General features: G+C 37.7%; 3 protein-coding genes across 3 annotated transcripts; 1 reads left to right on the top strand and 2 right to left on the bottom strand.

The window, feature by feature from the left end:
• Nucleotides 1–252: 252 nt before the first annotated feature.
• On the bottom strand, nt 253–4075 carry LOC105285548 (mariner Mos1 transposase). Its single transcript, XM_011349796.3, has 2 exons — nt 2053–4075; nt 253–1958 (listed from the first exon to the last, which is right to left on the bottom strand). Exon 1 carries the CDS (start codon nt 4063–4065, stop codon nt 2998–3000), a length of 1068 nt encoding a protein of 355 aa, XP_011348098.2. The 5' UTR covers nt 4066–4075; the 3' UTR covers nt 253–1958; nt 2053–2997.
• Nucleotides 4076–10410: 6335 nt separating this feature from the next.
• Nucleotides 10411–14442, top strand: LOC105285550 (heat shock 70 kDa protein cognate 4). The gene is made up of 4 exons (XM_011349799.3): nt 10411–10559; nt 11424–11660; nt 12576–13820; nt 13919–14442. Exons 2-4 carry the CDS (start codon nt 11456–11458, stop codon nt 14392–14394), a joined length of 1926 nt encoding a protein of 641 aa, XP_011348101.1. The 5' UTR covers nt 10411–10559; nt 11424–11455; the 3' UTR covers nt 14395–14442.
• Nucleotides 14443–14469: 27 nt separating this feature from the next.
• On the bottom strand, nt 14470–16950 carry LOC105285549. The gene is made up of 3 exons (XM_011349798.3): nt 15640–16950; nt 14879–15420; nt 14470–14804 (listed from the first exon to the last, which is right to left on the bottom strand). Exons 1-3 carry the CDS (start codon nt 16328–16330, stop codon nt 14715–14717), a joined length of 1323 nt encoding a protein of 440 aa, XP_011348100.1. The 5' UTR covers nt 16331–16950; the 3' UTR covers nt 14470–14714.
• Nucleotides 16951–17842: the final 892 nt, after the last annotated feature.

Genomic DNA, 17842 nt, shown 5'->3' with positions numbered 1-17842 from the left:
CGAAGTGCGCACGCGCGAAATAAGACGGTGGTCAGTAACGTAATCCAGACTTCTGTCTACTTTTTTTCTGTCCTTTATCCTTCCCCCCCGTAATGTATGATGCCCTTCGAAAACGTTAACGTCTGAAAGAAAAAACGTAAGTCTTGTTAAATTAACTTCATTTTAGACGGCTAACTACTTTTTAGCATAACGCGACATAAATAAGTGATTCACAATTACAGGTTCGTTTAAAATAATAACATGTTTGTTTAATTACTATAAGTGTAAAATATATATATTTCGAAAGGATAGACTAAAGTACAATTAATTGGTCTACGATCACGCGTTTTACGTGTTGCGGACTCGCGTTCGGTTTGCTCGGTCTCTTGGAAGCCGTCTCTATCCTTTGTTATTTTCGATTACCTCAATCCAAAACAATATTAATTAGCCGATCGGTTATTTGTCCTTGCCTTATTTATCTCGTGTAACACACGTAATATATGACACACGAATTATAACATTCATACGTTCATACATTAGATCAAAATTATTTCGCATAAAATTATTGTTACGACATATATTTTAGACAACTTTTCCTAAATAATGTATAATATAAATATATAGCTTTACAGATCTTTGCCAATTAGTATTCTTAAAACACATGTCTTTCATAATTAAAATTTCAGATCGATCGCAATTATTATTTAATTATTTAACGCATGTATCTTTATCGCTAATCAAACTGAACTAGTTTTATAAGTAAATATGTAAAACACGTGAAATAATATGATAAAATGTTCTAACTTATAAACATATAAAGCGCAACAACGATGTTCTAGAATAAATAAAAATATCTCTTATGATATGCACGAAACTTACGAATCAATCTTACGTCTCGTGCATGTTTTATCTACAAAAATATATATAATAAATAATCGAGCACGAGCGCAAACTGATTAGCCCATTATAAATACCTTCATGTATAACATTCAAAGAAATCGTATTATTAAAAGGACATAGCATTATAAAAGATAGTTCACAAAACATACGAGTTCTTTAAGTTTCATATGTTTTCGCTCTGTTGAGATAGATTTAAACTTTTAAAGTATAAGTTTCGAGATATTCGATATATATTCGAGATATTCTATTCTCTATATTCTTATCGATTATCGAATGACATTTTAATGTGTATTAATAATTAAAAATGAAGTAATATTGATGATAATGCGTCCGTTTCATATTCGCACATAGATTTGTCGCACACTCAAATTTCAAATAAGTCAACTGGAACAATTAAATTATAGGAAAATTCTGCTTCAGTAATAAATAGAAGTTTTTATAGAAACGATGGATCTATCGATAAAAGTATTCGCATGATACGAAAAGATTAATATAATTTCATAACTCCACACACACGACACCTTTGCTATAAATTGGTTGACATGCATATTTAATTGAGGCATACGTTTGACATTTTAATTATATAACATATCGAACTTAGTTACATAACATATCGAAAAAAATTGATTTTTTACATAAAAGAACGCAATTCTTTATGTCGCAAATGTTTCGACTGCTTGTTACAAACCTCCTCCACATAATCCCCGTTTAATTCCTCACAGATCTTTGCACGCTCTAGCAACTTATAGATGGATCTACGTACAAGCTGCTGCCAAAAATTATCTAAGCAATTCTGCCGATGCTCGTTGCGTATTTTTTCCACGATCTCTATAATTCTCTCTGCAAACGATGTATAATTAACTAATCCTTGATACGACATTCTTGTTCTAATCGTGTCGAAGAGGAAATAGTCGCACGGTGACAAATCCGGCGAATACAGTGGCTGAGATAAAACACACACTTGTTTCTCAGCCCAAAATTTGCGTACTTCGATAATAGAGTGAAGTGATTCATCAAGCAACAAAGAAAACCTTGGTTGTACTCCTTGCGTTTCTTGCTCTTCCGCTTTATATTCTGGCCTATAAATATATATGTCATCCCACACTTCCTGCATAAATTTACACAAAAATTGTTTATCTTCTACTTCTTCTTCTTTTATCTCACTTAACGTACCGCACTCATAATGTATGATGCCTGTCGAATCGTAGAAGCAAACAAACGATATCTTCTCTTTACGAGTTTGCTCTTGATCTCCTGGCACGTGATGGACTGGTGATGGACTCTGTTTCACAAACCATGTCTTGCATCCAACGACTAGTGACTTCAGGAATTTGGGATGTGTCCTGTGCGTGTCAATAATGTCCGTGCAATGATCGTAGCGTGCCTGCTTCTGTTCTATGGTCAGCTTGCGTGGCACGATGTGGCCATGAATCACATCCTTTTTACTTTCGATCATAACGAATTGAAGCTCATGGATGTCTTTTATGGAAAAGGTAGCAGCAAAGCATGAAATTGACATATTCCGAGTATGGACTTTACGGATAATGTCGAGATTATCAAATTTTGTATAATCGCTAGTACGTAAGGCAAGAGAGATGTCTTCTCTTTTCGCGCAAAAAAGGTTCTTCCAGTTACGAACTGTAGGCTGTGATAATTCATATCCGTAAATTGTTTTTAACACTTTGCGTATATTTGACACCGACACATCTAATTTCGAACAAAGTTTTATGACAGCGCGGTATTCCTTTGGGATTATTGTCTCTCTTTGGGGCATTGTATCGCGACTGATTCACTGCCAAACTACTTGCTTGATTTGAAATTACGACGGATAGTACGGGGTATATATGTGCCAAAGTATCCACCCCTCAGATAGACGTAAGATAGCGCTGGGAGTTTCGGCGGAAATATTCACGTGATATAAACAGAATAATACAATTTCATAACTCCACACGCACGACACCTTTGCTAAATTGATTGACATAGTTAAGTGAGGCATACGTTTGACATTTTAATTATACAACACGGCGAACGTAATTATATAACATATCGTACGAATATAATTACGAAACATTGAAAAAAATTGATTTTTTACACAAAATCACGCAATTGTTTATATTGCTAGCCTCTCCGCCTAATCATATAATCCTGCACGTAATCCCCGTTTAATTTCTTACATTTCTTTGCACGCTGTAGCAACTCATGGATGGATTTACCTACAAACCGCTCCCGCAGATCCTTCCACCAATGCTTCCGATTCTCATTGCATATTACTTCCACGATCTCTATAATTACCTCTGCAAACGATATATAATTAAGTAATCCTTGATTCGACATTTTTCTTCTAATCTTGCTGAAGATGAAATAGTCGCACGGTGATAAATCCGGCGAATGGGGTGGCAGAGATAAAACACACACTTGATTGTCAGCCCAAAATTTGCGTACTTCGATGATAGAGTGAAGTGATTCATCAAACAACAAATAAAATCTTGGTAGTTCGTCTGGCACGATATATTCTGACCTAAACTCCTTGATATCAGCCCACACTTTCTCCATAACTTCATACGAAGACCGTTTAATTTCTTCTTCCGTAAATATCGTTTCGGCCTCACAAAGTATGACGCCTCTCGAATCGTAGAAACAGACAAACGACGTCTTCTGTACACAAGTGTGCTCCTGCCTCGATGTTCCTGGCTTGTCTAGTGATTGACTCCCGTTCACGGGTAACCATGTCCTGCATCCAACGATGACGTAATCCAAGAATCCGCGATTTGTCCTGCACGTGTTAATAATATCCGTGCAATAATCGTAGCGTGCCTGCTTCTGTTCTATGGTCAGCTTGCGTGGCACGATTCGGCCATGGATATCGTTTTTTTTAATTGCGTCCAAAGCGTACTCAAGCTCAGGGTTTTTCAGGGAAAATTGAGCAGTAAACCATGGAATTGACGTATTCCGAGTATGAACTTTACGGATTTTGTCGTAGTATTTAATATTATACTTATAACAGGAACGACAGAGGGATTCTTTTCTCTTTTTAAAAGCATCGTACAAGTTCTGAATTGCTGCCCTTCGTTTCGTAGTTCCGAAAGCTTGGTTTATCAGTTTCGTTGTATGTGTCGCCGTCACACCTAATTTGACACAAAGTTTTATGACCGCGCTGTGTTCCTCTGTGATTACTCGATGTGACATTGTATCGCGAATGATTCACTGTCAAACTACTTGCTTGATTTGAAATTGTGACGGATAGTACGGGGTATATATATGCTAAAGTATCCCCCCCCCAGACGTAAGATAGCGCTGGAAATTTCGGCGGAAAAATTAAAATTTGTTTTCGAATACACTGCATAACGAGTGATGTTTCTTGTATTTACATGAAAATGCAATAATGCTGAAGCTAAATGTTATCACTCAATTCGGGATATTCGGATATGGGTGATCATGTTGGAAGACAGTGTTAACAAATTCGTGCGCGAAAACAAATACTGTAAAATAACAACTATTGCATTCACCAGAGGATTTGTGCGAATTGTGTAGGAAATTAATACTTTATGCAAAGTTTTGCATTTGAATTTTGCTACAAGTATCCGCATGGACTTTCCGGTTGCCCCACTACAAAAAATACTAGTGCATCCGGGTTTGTTCTTTACAAAAATAAGCAGCAGGGTAGTGATTAAACAGTTTTCTCTTAAGAATTGGTTGCCGATATCCTTCCAGTAGTAAATGCATAAGAAAATTTTCGTTATTTATACTGAAATATTATAATTAATAATCTACAAATGGCATGCGATGAGATTTATTTCCTTCTATGCACAGATGAATCATTGATTATATCCTGAAATAAAATTATTAGTACTCCAATATAAAAACGCTTACTTTATTGTATATTGTTAAACTTTAACTAACACATGAGGAAAGGATTAATAAACAAAAGTTAATATAAATCTTTCTGCAAGTTACATTTTTCATAAATTTTTTATTAGAATACGACTATTGGTATTAATGATATAAACCAGGAATTAATGTTGCCGCTGCGTCAATAGTTAAAATGTACGGATGTAGAAAGACATGCTTTTCACAAGTAGTGGAAGTAATTTAAAGTTAAATACATTTACCGTGATTGACAGTGGAATTTCCTTTAGAAATATTTATTTGAAAGTATCCGACATTACTAACAACGACACACTTCGCTAGACTTCACTGAACTGGAATGTCAAAGATATTAATATGATATATCTCATGTATTTACTCTCTTTACTTTAACAAAATGATAGTGACAAAATGATAGCGACAGGCACAATATGGGACATAATATTCGCTCTCTTCATAAGTGATGCAAGGGATTGTAGGTTGGTTTAAAATAATAACATGTTTACTTAATTACTATAAGTACAAAATATATATATATTTCGAAAGGATAGACTAAAGTACAATTAATAAATCTACGATCACGCGTTTTACTTGTTGAGGACTCGCGTTCGGTTTGCTCGGTCTCTTGGAAGCCGTCTCTATCCTTTGTTATTGTCGACTGTCTCAATCCAAAACAATATTAAGCTGATCAGGTATTTGTCCTTACCTTATTTAGCTCGTGTAACACGCGAATATAACACACGAATTATTACATTCACACATTAGATCACAATTATTTCGCATAAAATTATTGTTATAAAATATATTTTAGACAACTTTTCCTAAATAATGTATATAAATATATAGCATTACAGATCTTTGCCAATTAGTATTCTTAAAACACATGTATTTTATAATTGAAATTTAAGATCGATCACAAATACTATTTAACTATTTAACGCACATATCTGTATCACTACTCAAAATAAATTAGGTTTAAAAATAAATATGTAAAACACGTAAACTAATGTGATAATAAACTGTTCTCACTTATAAACATATAAAGCGCAACAACGATTTTCCAGAATAAAATAATAATTTTTCTTGATATGCGCGAATTTACGAGTCCATCTCACGTTTCATGCATGTTTTATCTACAAAAATATTCAAGCACGATCGCAAACTAATATTAGTCCATTATAAATACATTCGTGTATAAAATTCAAAGAAAGCGTATTCTGAAAAAGACATGTAGTATTATAAAAGATATTAATTGACAAGTAAATACAAGTTCTTCAAGTTTTATACGTTTTCACTCTTTTAAGATATAATTTAAAAATGTAACTTTCGAAATATTATACAATATGCTTATCGAATAAGATTTTAATATTAACTGCAGTAATGAAAAATGAAGTGAGAGACTATTGCTGATAATGCGTCCGTTTCGTATTCGTACATAGATTTGTCGCACACTCAAAGTTCAGATAAGCCAAATGAGACAGTTAAATCATAGAAAACAATCAGCTCTAGTAATAAATAGAAATTTTTACAATAATGACGGATTTATAATTAATAAAAGTATTCGCGCGTGATACAAAAAAAGAATGATACAACTTCAGAACTCCCACAATGTCTTTGCTAAAGTGATTGACATAGTTGAAGCATCCGTTTGACATTTTAAGTATACATATCGAATTTAATTACACAACACACCGAAAAGAATTGTTTTTTACAAAAGCACGCATTTGTTTATATTGCTAATTGCTCTAACGAAGCATTAAAGCATCCACATAATTTCCGTTTAATTCCTTACATATCTGTGCACGCTGTCGCAACTGTTGGATGGATTCCATGTACTGACGTATATCATCCGGATGACTCTCATACCACCGATGTGTATCATCCGGAAGACTCTGCCACCAACCGTTCTGGTCACTTATTGCATTCATGAACTCCTTAATTCTAGCTTCTAACGTTGTATAATTAACCCATACAGCACAGAAGCTTGCACCAACATTGCAGCAACGTTGCAACGTTGCAAATTGCAATGCAACAGTACGAAGACATTGCAGAGATATATATCCGCAAAATACCAGCACACTTGTAGCAACATGACATTAATATTTCGGAAACATTGCACAATCAAAATTTGTAATTAATTAATATTAATAATTCATTTTATTAAAACATTGGAGTCTTCCTATCCTAACGAGATTTGTCCAAATCTATTCGACCAATGATGTGCGATGACCAGAATCTGAGCTCGGTAATATATATGTGCATGCGGTGTTTGTCTCTTTCGACTATCTAAAGAACATGTTGGTTGTACGACGCGAGCATCATTCTAAAAGAAAGTAGTTACGTAAAAGAAAAAGGTAAGTACTTTTTTATAATATTATGTCTAATTATAGCACTTGTGTGCTGTTAATTTTGTATCTATTAATTATAATAGAGAATCACTCTATTTGCCTATCTCACGGTTTATATCACTATAACCTCAAAATTATGGAAATTCATTAGAAAACTGCATATTAATAGTTGTAATATTTTTAATAACTTTTTTTGTTATAGAAACTATTCGTGAAATACACAATCATGCCACTGATGCAGAAATTGCTGAATGCATTTCCAAGTGGCTTGCTCAAGCTCCGGTTAGGATTGAGAGATGAAAGTATGTCATTTTACATATAATTCTATACATACTTGTATATTTTTATGTAATTTTATGCTAATATATGAATTTTAATTCCTATTTTATTTTTACAGGCAACATACAAACAAAAACGAAGAAGATTCAATTATTTAATTAAAGGAAAAATATTTTAACATAATTAAAGGAAAAATAATATCTCAAGAAGAGGATTTTTAAGTTTTTTTTTATAAAGAACAGTTACTTTTTTTATAACAAAAATAGAGAAAATGTTTATTTAATTTTTATTACTATTGTTATATTACATATAATTGTCTATTTATGTTAATAAATAAAAATATTGAAGTTATATAAATAAAAATATTTAAAGTATATAATAATGAATAATTATAATTATTGCAAATTCATTACATTGCAATATTATTATGACGTTTCGTTGCAATGTTCCGAAAAGCGGACATTTTCACATTCCTGCAATCCCATAGCAATGCTGCAGAAACATTTCGCAGTGAATTTGCAATGTTGCTACGTTGCGGTGGAAGATTCCTGCAATATATATGCAATCTTTGCGTGCTGTATGGAAAGTATTCCTTGTTCCACTATTCTTATTCTAATCTTGTTGAAGAGAAAATAGTCGCATGGTGATAAATCCGGCGAATGCGGTAAGTGATGTAAAACACACGCTCGACGCTCAGCACACAGGTAATGTACATCGATGTTAGAGTAAAGTGATTTATCAAGCAAGAAATAAAAGTTTGGTTGCTCTTGACACGAAATATTCTGACCGTTTATCAATGATGTTACGCCACACATTCTCCATCCACAGATACAAAGAAAATGTCGCTTCTTCTCCTTGGCCAATGTCTTCTGCTTCTTCTATCCTACGTATCATACCGCATTCATAATATATGATGCCTTTCGAATCGTAGAAACAAAGAAACGCCATCATCTGTACATTAGTTGTAGACTCCTGTCTCGCCGTTCGCTCTGGTTCCACACGAAACCATGTCATGCTTCCAACGATTGTTGACTCCAAGAATCTGGGATTTTTATCGCACGTGTCAATAATGTCCGTGCAATAATCGCAGCGTGCCTGCTTTTGTTCTATAGTGAGCTTGCGTGGCACGACGCAGCCATGAATCACATCCTTTTTACTGTCGGCAAAAACGAAATCAATCTCATTTTCTTGTAGAGAAAGTTTAGCAGTAAACAATGCAGATGATGGGTTCCGATTATGAACTTTACGGGCTTCGGCGACTTTGTCTTTAATAGCATTGTAAGCTTCTTCAGTAGAAAATGTAGGAGTGATGTCTTCTCTTTCCTTTCTAAAACTATTGATCCAAGTGTTAACCGTTTTAAGTATGGCCACTGATTGTAAGTAAGCTTGGTTCAATAATCTGAGTGTATTACTCGCCGTCACATCTAATTTAGCATAAAGTTTTATGACCGCGTGGTGTTCCGCAGTGAGTTTGTTAGTAGGTTATCGCGACTGATTCACTGCCAAACTACTTGCTTGATTTGAAATTACGACGGATAGTACGGGGTATATATATGCCAAAGTATCATCCCTCAGACGTAAGATAGCGTTGGTAGTTTTGGCGGAAAAATTAAAGTACGATTTGTTTTCGAACACACTGAATAACGATCGATGTAGTTCATTTACATAAAAATGTAACAATCTGATGCTAAATTTTATCAATTCAATTCGCGATATTTGGATCATCCATCTACGATAATTTTGCAGAACTGTCTCATACAGTGATAATTGTACGTGCGTGCATGCGTGCGTCCACGATGTACAAGAGCAGTAGCAAGAGCAGCAGAGAGGATTTGGAATGAAAAAATGCTACGAAAGTGACGAATCGTGGGATCTTTATCTTTGCTGTAACATACATACGTACAGGTACGCACGCATGCACACAAGATGTAAGTCTGACCGTGTAAAACTTCCCCGTGATAAAATTTGAGAAAGATTCTGACTATTCAAATTACTGACAGTGATGTGTTATACTACGTTCTTCTATTTTATATTGAATTTTATGTTATATTTTAAGAAATAAATCGATAGAGTTACACTACTCTATATATACATTGTGCTTAGATGCTGTCGGAAATTTCTGTTAAATATGTATCGCGCCGGCTATTTTTGTCATGCATTCAACATAAAGCTGCTACTAGAATTAGAATCGTTTGAAATAATTTACGATCTTGAAATAAACTATATAATTTGTACTCTTTGTCCAATTATTTTATCAAATTGAATTTATTATACTGTTAATTAATATCTAAACATTTAATATATTTAGCACTAAAATTAATTTGTTATAGAACTAATGTAAATTATTTTTAGTATAATAAAAAAGTATTAGCACCTGATGTACTAATTTCTCCTAGCAAATTAATGATAATAATAGTTAATTATTGATAATTACATAATTATCGTTCCTCTATTTACACTTTTCAAGCATAATTTAAAATAATAATTCAGCTCTCATCGCGAAGCAAATCGAGATAAATTAATTGTTATTGAAACAAGAATTTAATTAAGTAAAATACATAAAATTCTAGAAGAATGACGAGACTTCGTGGTAAACGAACTTCGAAGCGCTATAAATAAATCGTGTGTTTTCTCAAACGTGTAGGATTCTTATCGCGCAAACGCGATTGGTCTTGTTCGAATCTGTCCGCGCGCCTTCTCGCCATTTATGGAAAGTGCGCGAACAATCTCATCGGCACGCAGCTAATCGATATCTGGCGGACGCGCTCTTCATTTTATTAATGTGTCCACTACGATAATAATAATAATAATAATAATGTGTGCTATGATATCTCGTTTAAACGATACGTGATTTGCGCAGAGCTATTTATAGTCGCGGATATTTAGCATGTTACTTAGTTCCAGTATCTTCTTGTTCTCTCTTCATCTCATTTCTGCTAACGCACCCTCGCATACGTCTCCTTGTCCCTCCTACACGCGAAGTATCCGCCAATGGAGACATCCCGAAGTTTCGCGTAACCGTGCCACGATTGGTCATCCACCGAAGCTTCTCGAAGCGGGCTATTCGGTATATTAAAAGCGCGACGCAGAGCTCGCGTCATCAGTTTCGTAACGAGCGCAGCGCAGCGCGGATAGAGTGCATACGCTTAGCGTTGCATCAAAAGTTAACGCAAGAAAGACGATTACGAGGTAAACGTTAATTTCTTTTCGTTCGTGTGGTTTTAAGTTTTACTCTTTTTTTTATTATAAGATAATTGTATTGAATTGATCATTGAAGATTAATTTTTCTGTTGTGTTCTAAATCGTCAGAATTTCTGTCGAAATTGTGAATTCTGCGATTTTTTAATTATTATTTTTGATGACCAAAATTTTCTTCGAATGACTTCAAATTTTATCGCGATAAATATAAAGATTGATTATTATATAAAAATGTAAACAGATTGGCTACGTACATGTATTCGATTTAAAAACATTTTAAATCGATTTTAACTTTAAAAGTTAATTTGATTTTTATTCTACGTCAGCCTCTTTTATTTATGATTTACGTTTTAAGAATTTTTATTATCACATCTTATAACAATTATTGATTTTTTACTGAAATTCAACATTGGACATTTTATAAAATTTATGATAAAGCCTAAATAAAATTGATGCAGTCGCAGATTGAAAAGTTCGATAATCGAAATTAACGATACGCATCGAAGCACGAATTCGATACCTTTTACCGTAATAATTTGCTCTTATGATAATCAAATATTCATGAATACACTATTATTATCTTCGTACTAACAGTGCGTCCTTGTACAAAAATATTCGTGCAGTTATTCAATATCAAAGAAAACCTTTACTTAGTCGTTAGCGAAACTACGTCGCATAATACGTGGGGAGCGCAAACGAGGATAAACGCTTATTGCGTCGTTATTTTTAGCGCGGAATTCGTGACAACTCCAGCAGCATCGATCGCTCGAGCGTGCTGAAGGTCGATCGAACGGAAAGCCGATTTCGGATCGCGATGCACACGTAACTCACGTCGTGTTGTATCATTGATTTCAGTGTTGTTGACGAGACCTGACCAGAAGATAACGATGTCGAAGGCACCAGCGGTTGGAATCGACCTGGGCACCACGTACTCCTGCGTGGGTGTCTTCCAGCACGGAAAAGTTGAGATCATCGCTAATGATCAGGGTAATCGGACCACACCGAGCTACGTAGCTTTCACAGACACGGAGAGGTTGATCGGTGATGCGGCGAAAAACCAGGTCGCCATGAACCCCAGCAATACCATCTTCGGTAAGTTGAAATTTTATTTCCATTGAAATTTATGCGATGACAGAAATCTTCTGACCGCTTCGAGAATAACGCTTTTTGATTTTTTTCGCGTAATTTATTGGTTTTATTTAATGTTTTATAACGCCTTTTGATTTTTATTATTATTGCAACATCGATATAATATTGCCTCAAGTTACAATGTATCGATATAACGTTACCTTGTCATTTAATTTTATTTTATATTCAGCTATGACAGTCACTCCCGACTTTGCAATGCTTTGCAATTAAACTTGCTGCAGTTTTACATAATGTAGTTTAATTGCATCTTACTGCATGAGCGAGATTACACAATACGCGTGCCTACATAAGTATAGAACGTTCATTCACAGTGCGTGTGTGTGCAATTTCCTTCTTCCTCTGCCAGCGTTTTTATTCTCCACATTGTCGTGAGCGCGTTTCAGCGCTAGCTCGTACCTAGCAGTTTTACGTAATCGTAATTTGTGCCAGCGCCAATGTCGTCACCGATTTAATATATCCAATATGTTGGAACGAAATCAAGATGATTCACGTGAAACAGTTTCCACTATCGGATTCAATATAAATATATTGAACCGAATATGCAACCATGGATATTAATTATTTATTATTATTTAAATTGTAATTATGTTACTGCGTAATAGTAACAATAATTCCTACAAATCCATTGAATCTGTCTTCAAAATTAGTAAAACTTATAATATATACAAATTATTTTAAAATGTTTTTTTTAAATAAAATTATTATTGTAATTTCATCGAAGAATTCGCCAAGCGCTAGATATTTCAGTTTCTTGGTAATAATTCGATCTTGTGCAATTGGTTTTAGGCAAACTAAATACCGCATAATATATTTTGAAGACAACTTACAATCTTGTACAATTTTTTTATTTTTCTACAGATGCGAAGCGCCTGATCGGTCGTCGGTTCGAAGACACTACCGTCCAGAGTGACATGAAGCACTGGCCATTCACGGTGATCAATGACGGAGGCAAGCCGAAGATCAAGGTGTCTTACAAGGGCGAGATGAAGACTTTCTTCCCTGAAGAGGTGTCCTCCATGGTACTGACGAAGATGAAGGAAACAGCGGAGGCGTATCTAGGGAAAACTGTGACAAACGCTGTGATCACTGTGCCAGCTTACTTCAATGACTCCCAACGGCAAGCAACGAAGGATGCCGGCGCAATTGCCGGTTTGAACGTCCTCAGGATAATAAACGAGCCAACAGCAGCCGCGATAGCGTATGGTCTCGACAAGAAGGCTGCCGGCGAGAAGAACGTCTTGATCTTCGATTTGGGTGGCGGCACCTTCGACGTGTCGATCCTGACGATCGAAGACGGCATCTTCGAGGTGAAGTCCACGGCCGGCGACACGCATCTCGGTGGCGAGGATTTCGACAATCGCATGGTGAACCACTTCGTTCAGGAGTTCAAGAGGAAGTACAAGAAGGATCTCAGCAGCAACAAGAGAGCACTAAGGCGGCTGAGGACAGCCTGCGAGAGGGCTAAGAGGACGTTGAGTTCGTCCACGCAAGCCAGCATAGAGATCGACTCGCTGTTCGAGGGCATAGACTTCTACACGTCGATCACCCGAGCCAGGTTCGAGGAACTCTGCGCTGATCTCTTCAGGAGCACCCTCGAGCCCGTAGAGAAGGCGCTGAGGGACGCGAAGATGGACAAGGCTCAAGTTCACAGCATAGTCCTGGTCGGTGGTTCCACCAGGATACCGAAAATCCAAAAGCTGCTTCAGGATTTCTTCAACGGTAAGGAACTGAACAAGTCCATCAATCCGGATGAGGCGGTCGCCTATGGTGCGGCAGTTCAGGCGGCGATCTTGCACGGCGACAAGTCCGAGGCAGTCCAGGATCTGCTCCTGCTAGACGTGACTCCGTTGTCGTTGGGTATCGAGACCGCCGGCGGCGTCATGACCACCTTGATCAAGAGGAACACCACGATACCCACGAAGCAGACGCAAACGTTCACTACGTACTCTGACAACCAACCGGGTGTACTTATCCAAGTCTACGAGGGTGAGCGAGCGATGACCAAGGACAACAACATCCTCGGCAAGTTCGAGCTGACGGGAATACCGCCTGCGCCTAGGGGCGTGCCGCAGATCGAAGTTACCTTCGACATCGACGCCAACGGTAGGTTCGAAACTTCAAACCGATTGATTTTAATATTCTCTGATTGGAAGTTTTTATCTTGCAGTTTCAATTAACGTTTCGCACTTTGTCTTCTGCAGGAATTCTGAACGTCTCGGCGATAGAGAAGTCCACGGGCAAGGAGAACAAGATCACGATTACCAACGACAAGGGACGCTTGTCGAAAGAGGACATCGAGAGGATGGTAAACGAAGCCGAGCAGTATCGATCGGAGGACGAGCAGCAGCGGGAGAGGATCACCGCGAAGAACGCCCTCGAGTCGTACTGCTTCAACATGAAGAGCACGATGGAGGATGAGAAGGTCAAGGACAAGATCGACGCGTCGGACAAGGAGAAGGTGATGTCCAAGTGCAACGAGGTCATCTCCTGGTTGGACGCCAATCAGTTGGCCGAGAAGGAGGAGTTCGCTGACAAGCAGAAAGAACTGGAAGCCATCTGCAATCCTATCGTCACGAAACTTTACCAGAGCGGCGGGGCACCTGGTGGCTTCCCAGGTGCCGGTGGCGCGGGACCAAATCCTGGTGGTGCTGGACCAACTATCGAGGAAGTCGATTAAATCGACCGACTCTCACTGTTTCTCGCACAGCTTGAGTAACACTAAAAATTCATTTTATTCATTTTATTCACTTCATTTTCATTATTCACACTTTGCATTTGCACTTGACGTCCATTAGTGTCCATTCTGTTTTACCTCGTTGTAAAGTTTCCTTTTTTATTTTCTGAAATCCACAAACAAATGGTATTATTGTAATGTTAAGTTTGTTATAATAAATATTTATTATAATTTAATATTTGGCTCGAGTTGTCTTTCTCCTCCTTTAATGCGCAACGATCCTTTCCTGCTTTCTTCCTTTCTAGAGTGCAACATTTTTCCGTTCAGCGTTTCCTACTGAATTGCGCGTTCGGATTGTCGGGTCGATAAAACTGAACGAGGATTATTAAATAAGTAGTTATCACTCCAACAAACTGAAAAGAGTCACCTAATAAAGTATAATTAAATATTCTAATTAAATATAAATTATAATAAATCGTCTACTCACGCCGCTGAGCAGAGAATTGTTCATCTCGAAAAACTCGCAGGCAGTGAACGCCACTCGGTGCTGTTGCAGCTGTATCGAAAAATCGTTGACTTCGTTCCTGACGCAGTCTCGGTCCAAGTTTTTGCGCAGCAAAGTCTCCATCACGACGTAGTTGAGATTGTAACTGCTGCTTCGATTAGAATTCTGTTCGCCATCCGGGCCGCCGTCAATTGGCGGAGGCACTTCGAGACTCGGTTGACTCCTGGCGCTGTTCGGCTTGCCAGGATTCGTGGATTTGCAATTCAGTATGATTGCATATATGATGATCCCAGTCCTGTCCGACTCTTGACGCGCCAGCGTGCAGACCCAGCACATCAGGCCGAATTGCGCAGCGTACAGGAGCCAAAGAATATTGTTTATCAGCATGAACGCGTAGTTTCTCTCGACGACACCCATGTAGATCCTGAACAGCGTGGCCACGGCCATGGTGAAGCAGTTCGCCGAGCAAAGGAGAAGGTGGAAGCCGTGTATGTCGTTTACCATGATTACTAGGTCGCAGATGCCTGGATAAGAGAATTTTCCATGACAATTGAAAAGAGAACAGCTTGATAAAATTTTTATCTTATTAGTAAATTATTTTACATCTCATAGAATTTTTATCATAATTTAGTTAATTGATGCTAGTTAGAGTAATACTTTTAACACTGATCTAACTTGGCAGCATATTAAAATTATAAATAAATCAAAATATATTCCGAGCATTGAACAAAACTTGCACTCACCAGTGTGCAGCTCTCTGATACGCCTAATTTTAACTGCGATCCACGGGGCGCCGAATCGCTCGTCCAGCTGTCCAATGAATTCGTTCAGCGTTTGGAACCTGCGGTACAGCACATAGACGGTCACATCGAACACGAAGCTGTTGATCAAAGACTGGGCTATCGTGTAATAGAGCAGCAGGTCGGACGCGAAGATATCTTCGGGAAGGGTGAAGTAATAGTACAGGGCGTGCACGATCAACGACAAAGGGCCGCAGGCGAACGTCGCCAGGATGGCCAGCACCTGGGCGTTCTTCACCGGGCGGTCGTTCATCGGGATCTCCTTTCGAATCTTCTGGTCGAGGTTCTTCATCTTGTCCATCAGCTGCGGCCACCTGTCGTAGTGCCTGATGCCGTGGTACACATAATAGTACGCCGACACGTAGCACACCACCTTGTTCATGTAGTACATGATCTTGAATATGTCACTCTTGAAGACGCTGCCGAACGTGAAGAAGTCTATCGCGCCGTACGCCACGATCACCGAGCACACCCCGAAGTGGACGACCCGCAGGATGATCGTGACAACTTTGGGACACCCTCGAGGACGCGCGACGCCGACGCCCAGGAACCAGGAGGTGTACGCGATCGGACGCAGGGTGTGCTCTATCGAGGGTGAGTTGTCCTCCACCTGCACGCGAATCTCCTCCTCCATCTCTTTTTTCTCCTTTTGCCGCGGATCGCCTTTGGATCTATTAATCGACTCGACGAGGAAATGTTAGAAAACTGAAGCAAATTGAAGTTGTTCTTCCACAATGATTACAAAGTATTTTGAAGCCAAGTGGTCGAAAGTTGAGATTTTTCCAGGAGCGTTTGAAGGGATTTTTGAAGGGGTGAGGAACACTTCGAAAAAATTTGGCTGAATGTTGGAGTTCTTCTAGCGACACCAGGCACTCTGACAAGCGTGGTGCGTTTAGTCTGGTATTTTTCGTAGGCAGAAATTAAGGACGTAATACTACTGTAACATTAACGAAGTTCAGATTGCATGATATTAGCTCTGTTCCTCGTGACGAGGTTTTAGTAAATTAAATCGATCTTCGGACGCAGAGAGAAAGAGGAACGATGTACGAGATTAATAATGCACCGAGTTTTGAATAATGGAAACATTGCGTTGAAACATCTTCTGTCCAATCAGCATATTTTTCTTTTTTCAATTTTTATATTAAATTACGTTAACACGTGTACATTATTGAGACAATAGTTAATTAAAATAACGCAGCAGCTCTGATTTAATATAAAAAATAATATACAGGGCGTCTGACATAAGGCGAAAAACCTCTCGCCCACAGGTAGATCTCGTCAAACTGAATTAAAAAGTCCTGTACCATTTTGCAAACAACCACGTAAAATTTCGAGTAATTAAGTAAAGAAAGTTCGCTAATTCAGCGGACGCGAGGGAATAATGAATAACGTAAAAAACGCGCGCGCGACGAGATAGCAGCGAGTATCGGATTATAGTGGCAGGCGAGACGACGCATGGACAATAATTTCTCAGCGTCTCATTCACGTGCTCGAGTTGCCGAGAAAGTGTGTCGTATTTCTTAGAAGCGTCGCCTCGCCTGCCGCTGCCGTTTCTTATACATCACAAAAAGTCGTCTCGTCTGCCGCTGTAATCCGATCCTCGCTGCTTCGCGTTCTTCTAAGAAATACTCCAGCACTCGCGTCGCGCGCGCGTTTTTACGTTATTCATTCATTCTTCCCTCGCGTCCGCTGAATTAGCGAACTTTCTTTACTTAATTACTCGAAATTTTACGTGGTTGTTTGCAAAATGGTACAGGACTTTTTAATTCAGTTTGACGAGATCTATCTGTGGGCGAGAGGTTTTTCGCCTTATGTCAGACACCCTGTATAAGATATCTCACACACATAAAATACTATATAATATTATATAAAATATTTAATATAAGAAATAAATAAAATATAAAAGATATGATATCTCATATAAAATATTATATATGAAATTTTTCACTGGATTTTATTTTTAAAAGTTTTCTTATTGTTTACTTTATTATTTATTTACTTTATTATTTATTTACTTTATCATTGTACTTAGGGATATAGGTATATTAGAAAATAATTTCGTTGATTAATATATTTCTACACTGTCTAGAAAATCACCGTTAAATCGCAAAGACTTCGACATCGCGTAAGAATTTAGACACATGAG

This window comes from Ooceraea biroi, chromosome 9 (assembly GCF_003672135.1).
Source record: "Ooceraea biroi isolate clonal line C1 chromosome 9, Obir_v5.4, whole genome shotgun sequence".
In the NCBI taxonomy this organism is placed as follows: domain Eukaryota; kingdom Metazoa; phylum Arthropoda; class Insecta; order Hymenoptera; family Formicidae; genus Ooceraea; species Ooceraea biroi.
Note: the sequence above shows the minus strand (reverse complement) of the source record. Positions and strands in the feature narration are given on the sequence as shown.

What these genes read in the sequence shown, in the direction of transcription:
- LOC105285548 (XM_011349796.3), bottom strand. Translation starts at nt 4,065, where the DNA reads ATGTCACATCGAGTAATCACAGAGGAACACAGCGCGGTCATAAAACTT.
- LOC105285550 (XM_011349799.3), top strand. Translation starts at nt 11,456, where the DNA reads ATGTCGAAGGCACCAGCGGTTGGAATCGACCTGGGCACCACGTACTCC. An exon ending in CCCCAGCAATACCATCTTCG is followed by an intron (nt 11,661 to 12,575) that starts GTAAGTTGAAAT and finishes ATTTTTCTACAG; the next exon opens with ATGCGAAGCGCCTGATCGGT. An exon ending in CTTCGACATCGACGCCAACG is followed by an intron (nt 13,821 to 13,918) that starts GTAGGTTCGAAA and finishes TGTCTTCTGCAG; the next exon opens with GAATTCTGAACGTCTCGGCG.
- LOC105285549 (XM_011349798.3), bottom strand. Translation starts at nt 16,330, where the DNA reads ATGGAGGAGGAGATTCGCGTGCAGGTGGAGGACAACTCACCCTCGATA. An exon ending in TATCAGAGAGCTGCACACTG is followed by an intron (nt 15,421 to 15,639) that starts GTGAGTGCAAGT and finishes TCTCTTATCCAG; the next exon opens with GCATCTGCGACCTAGTAATC. An exon ending in ACAATTCTCTGCTCAGCGGC is followed by an intron (nt 14,805 to 14,878) that starts GTGAGTAGACGA and finishes GACTCTTTTCAG; the next exon opens with TTTGTTGGAGTGATAACTAC.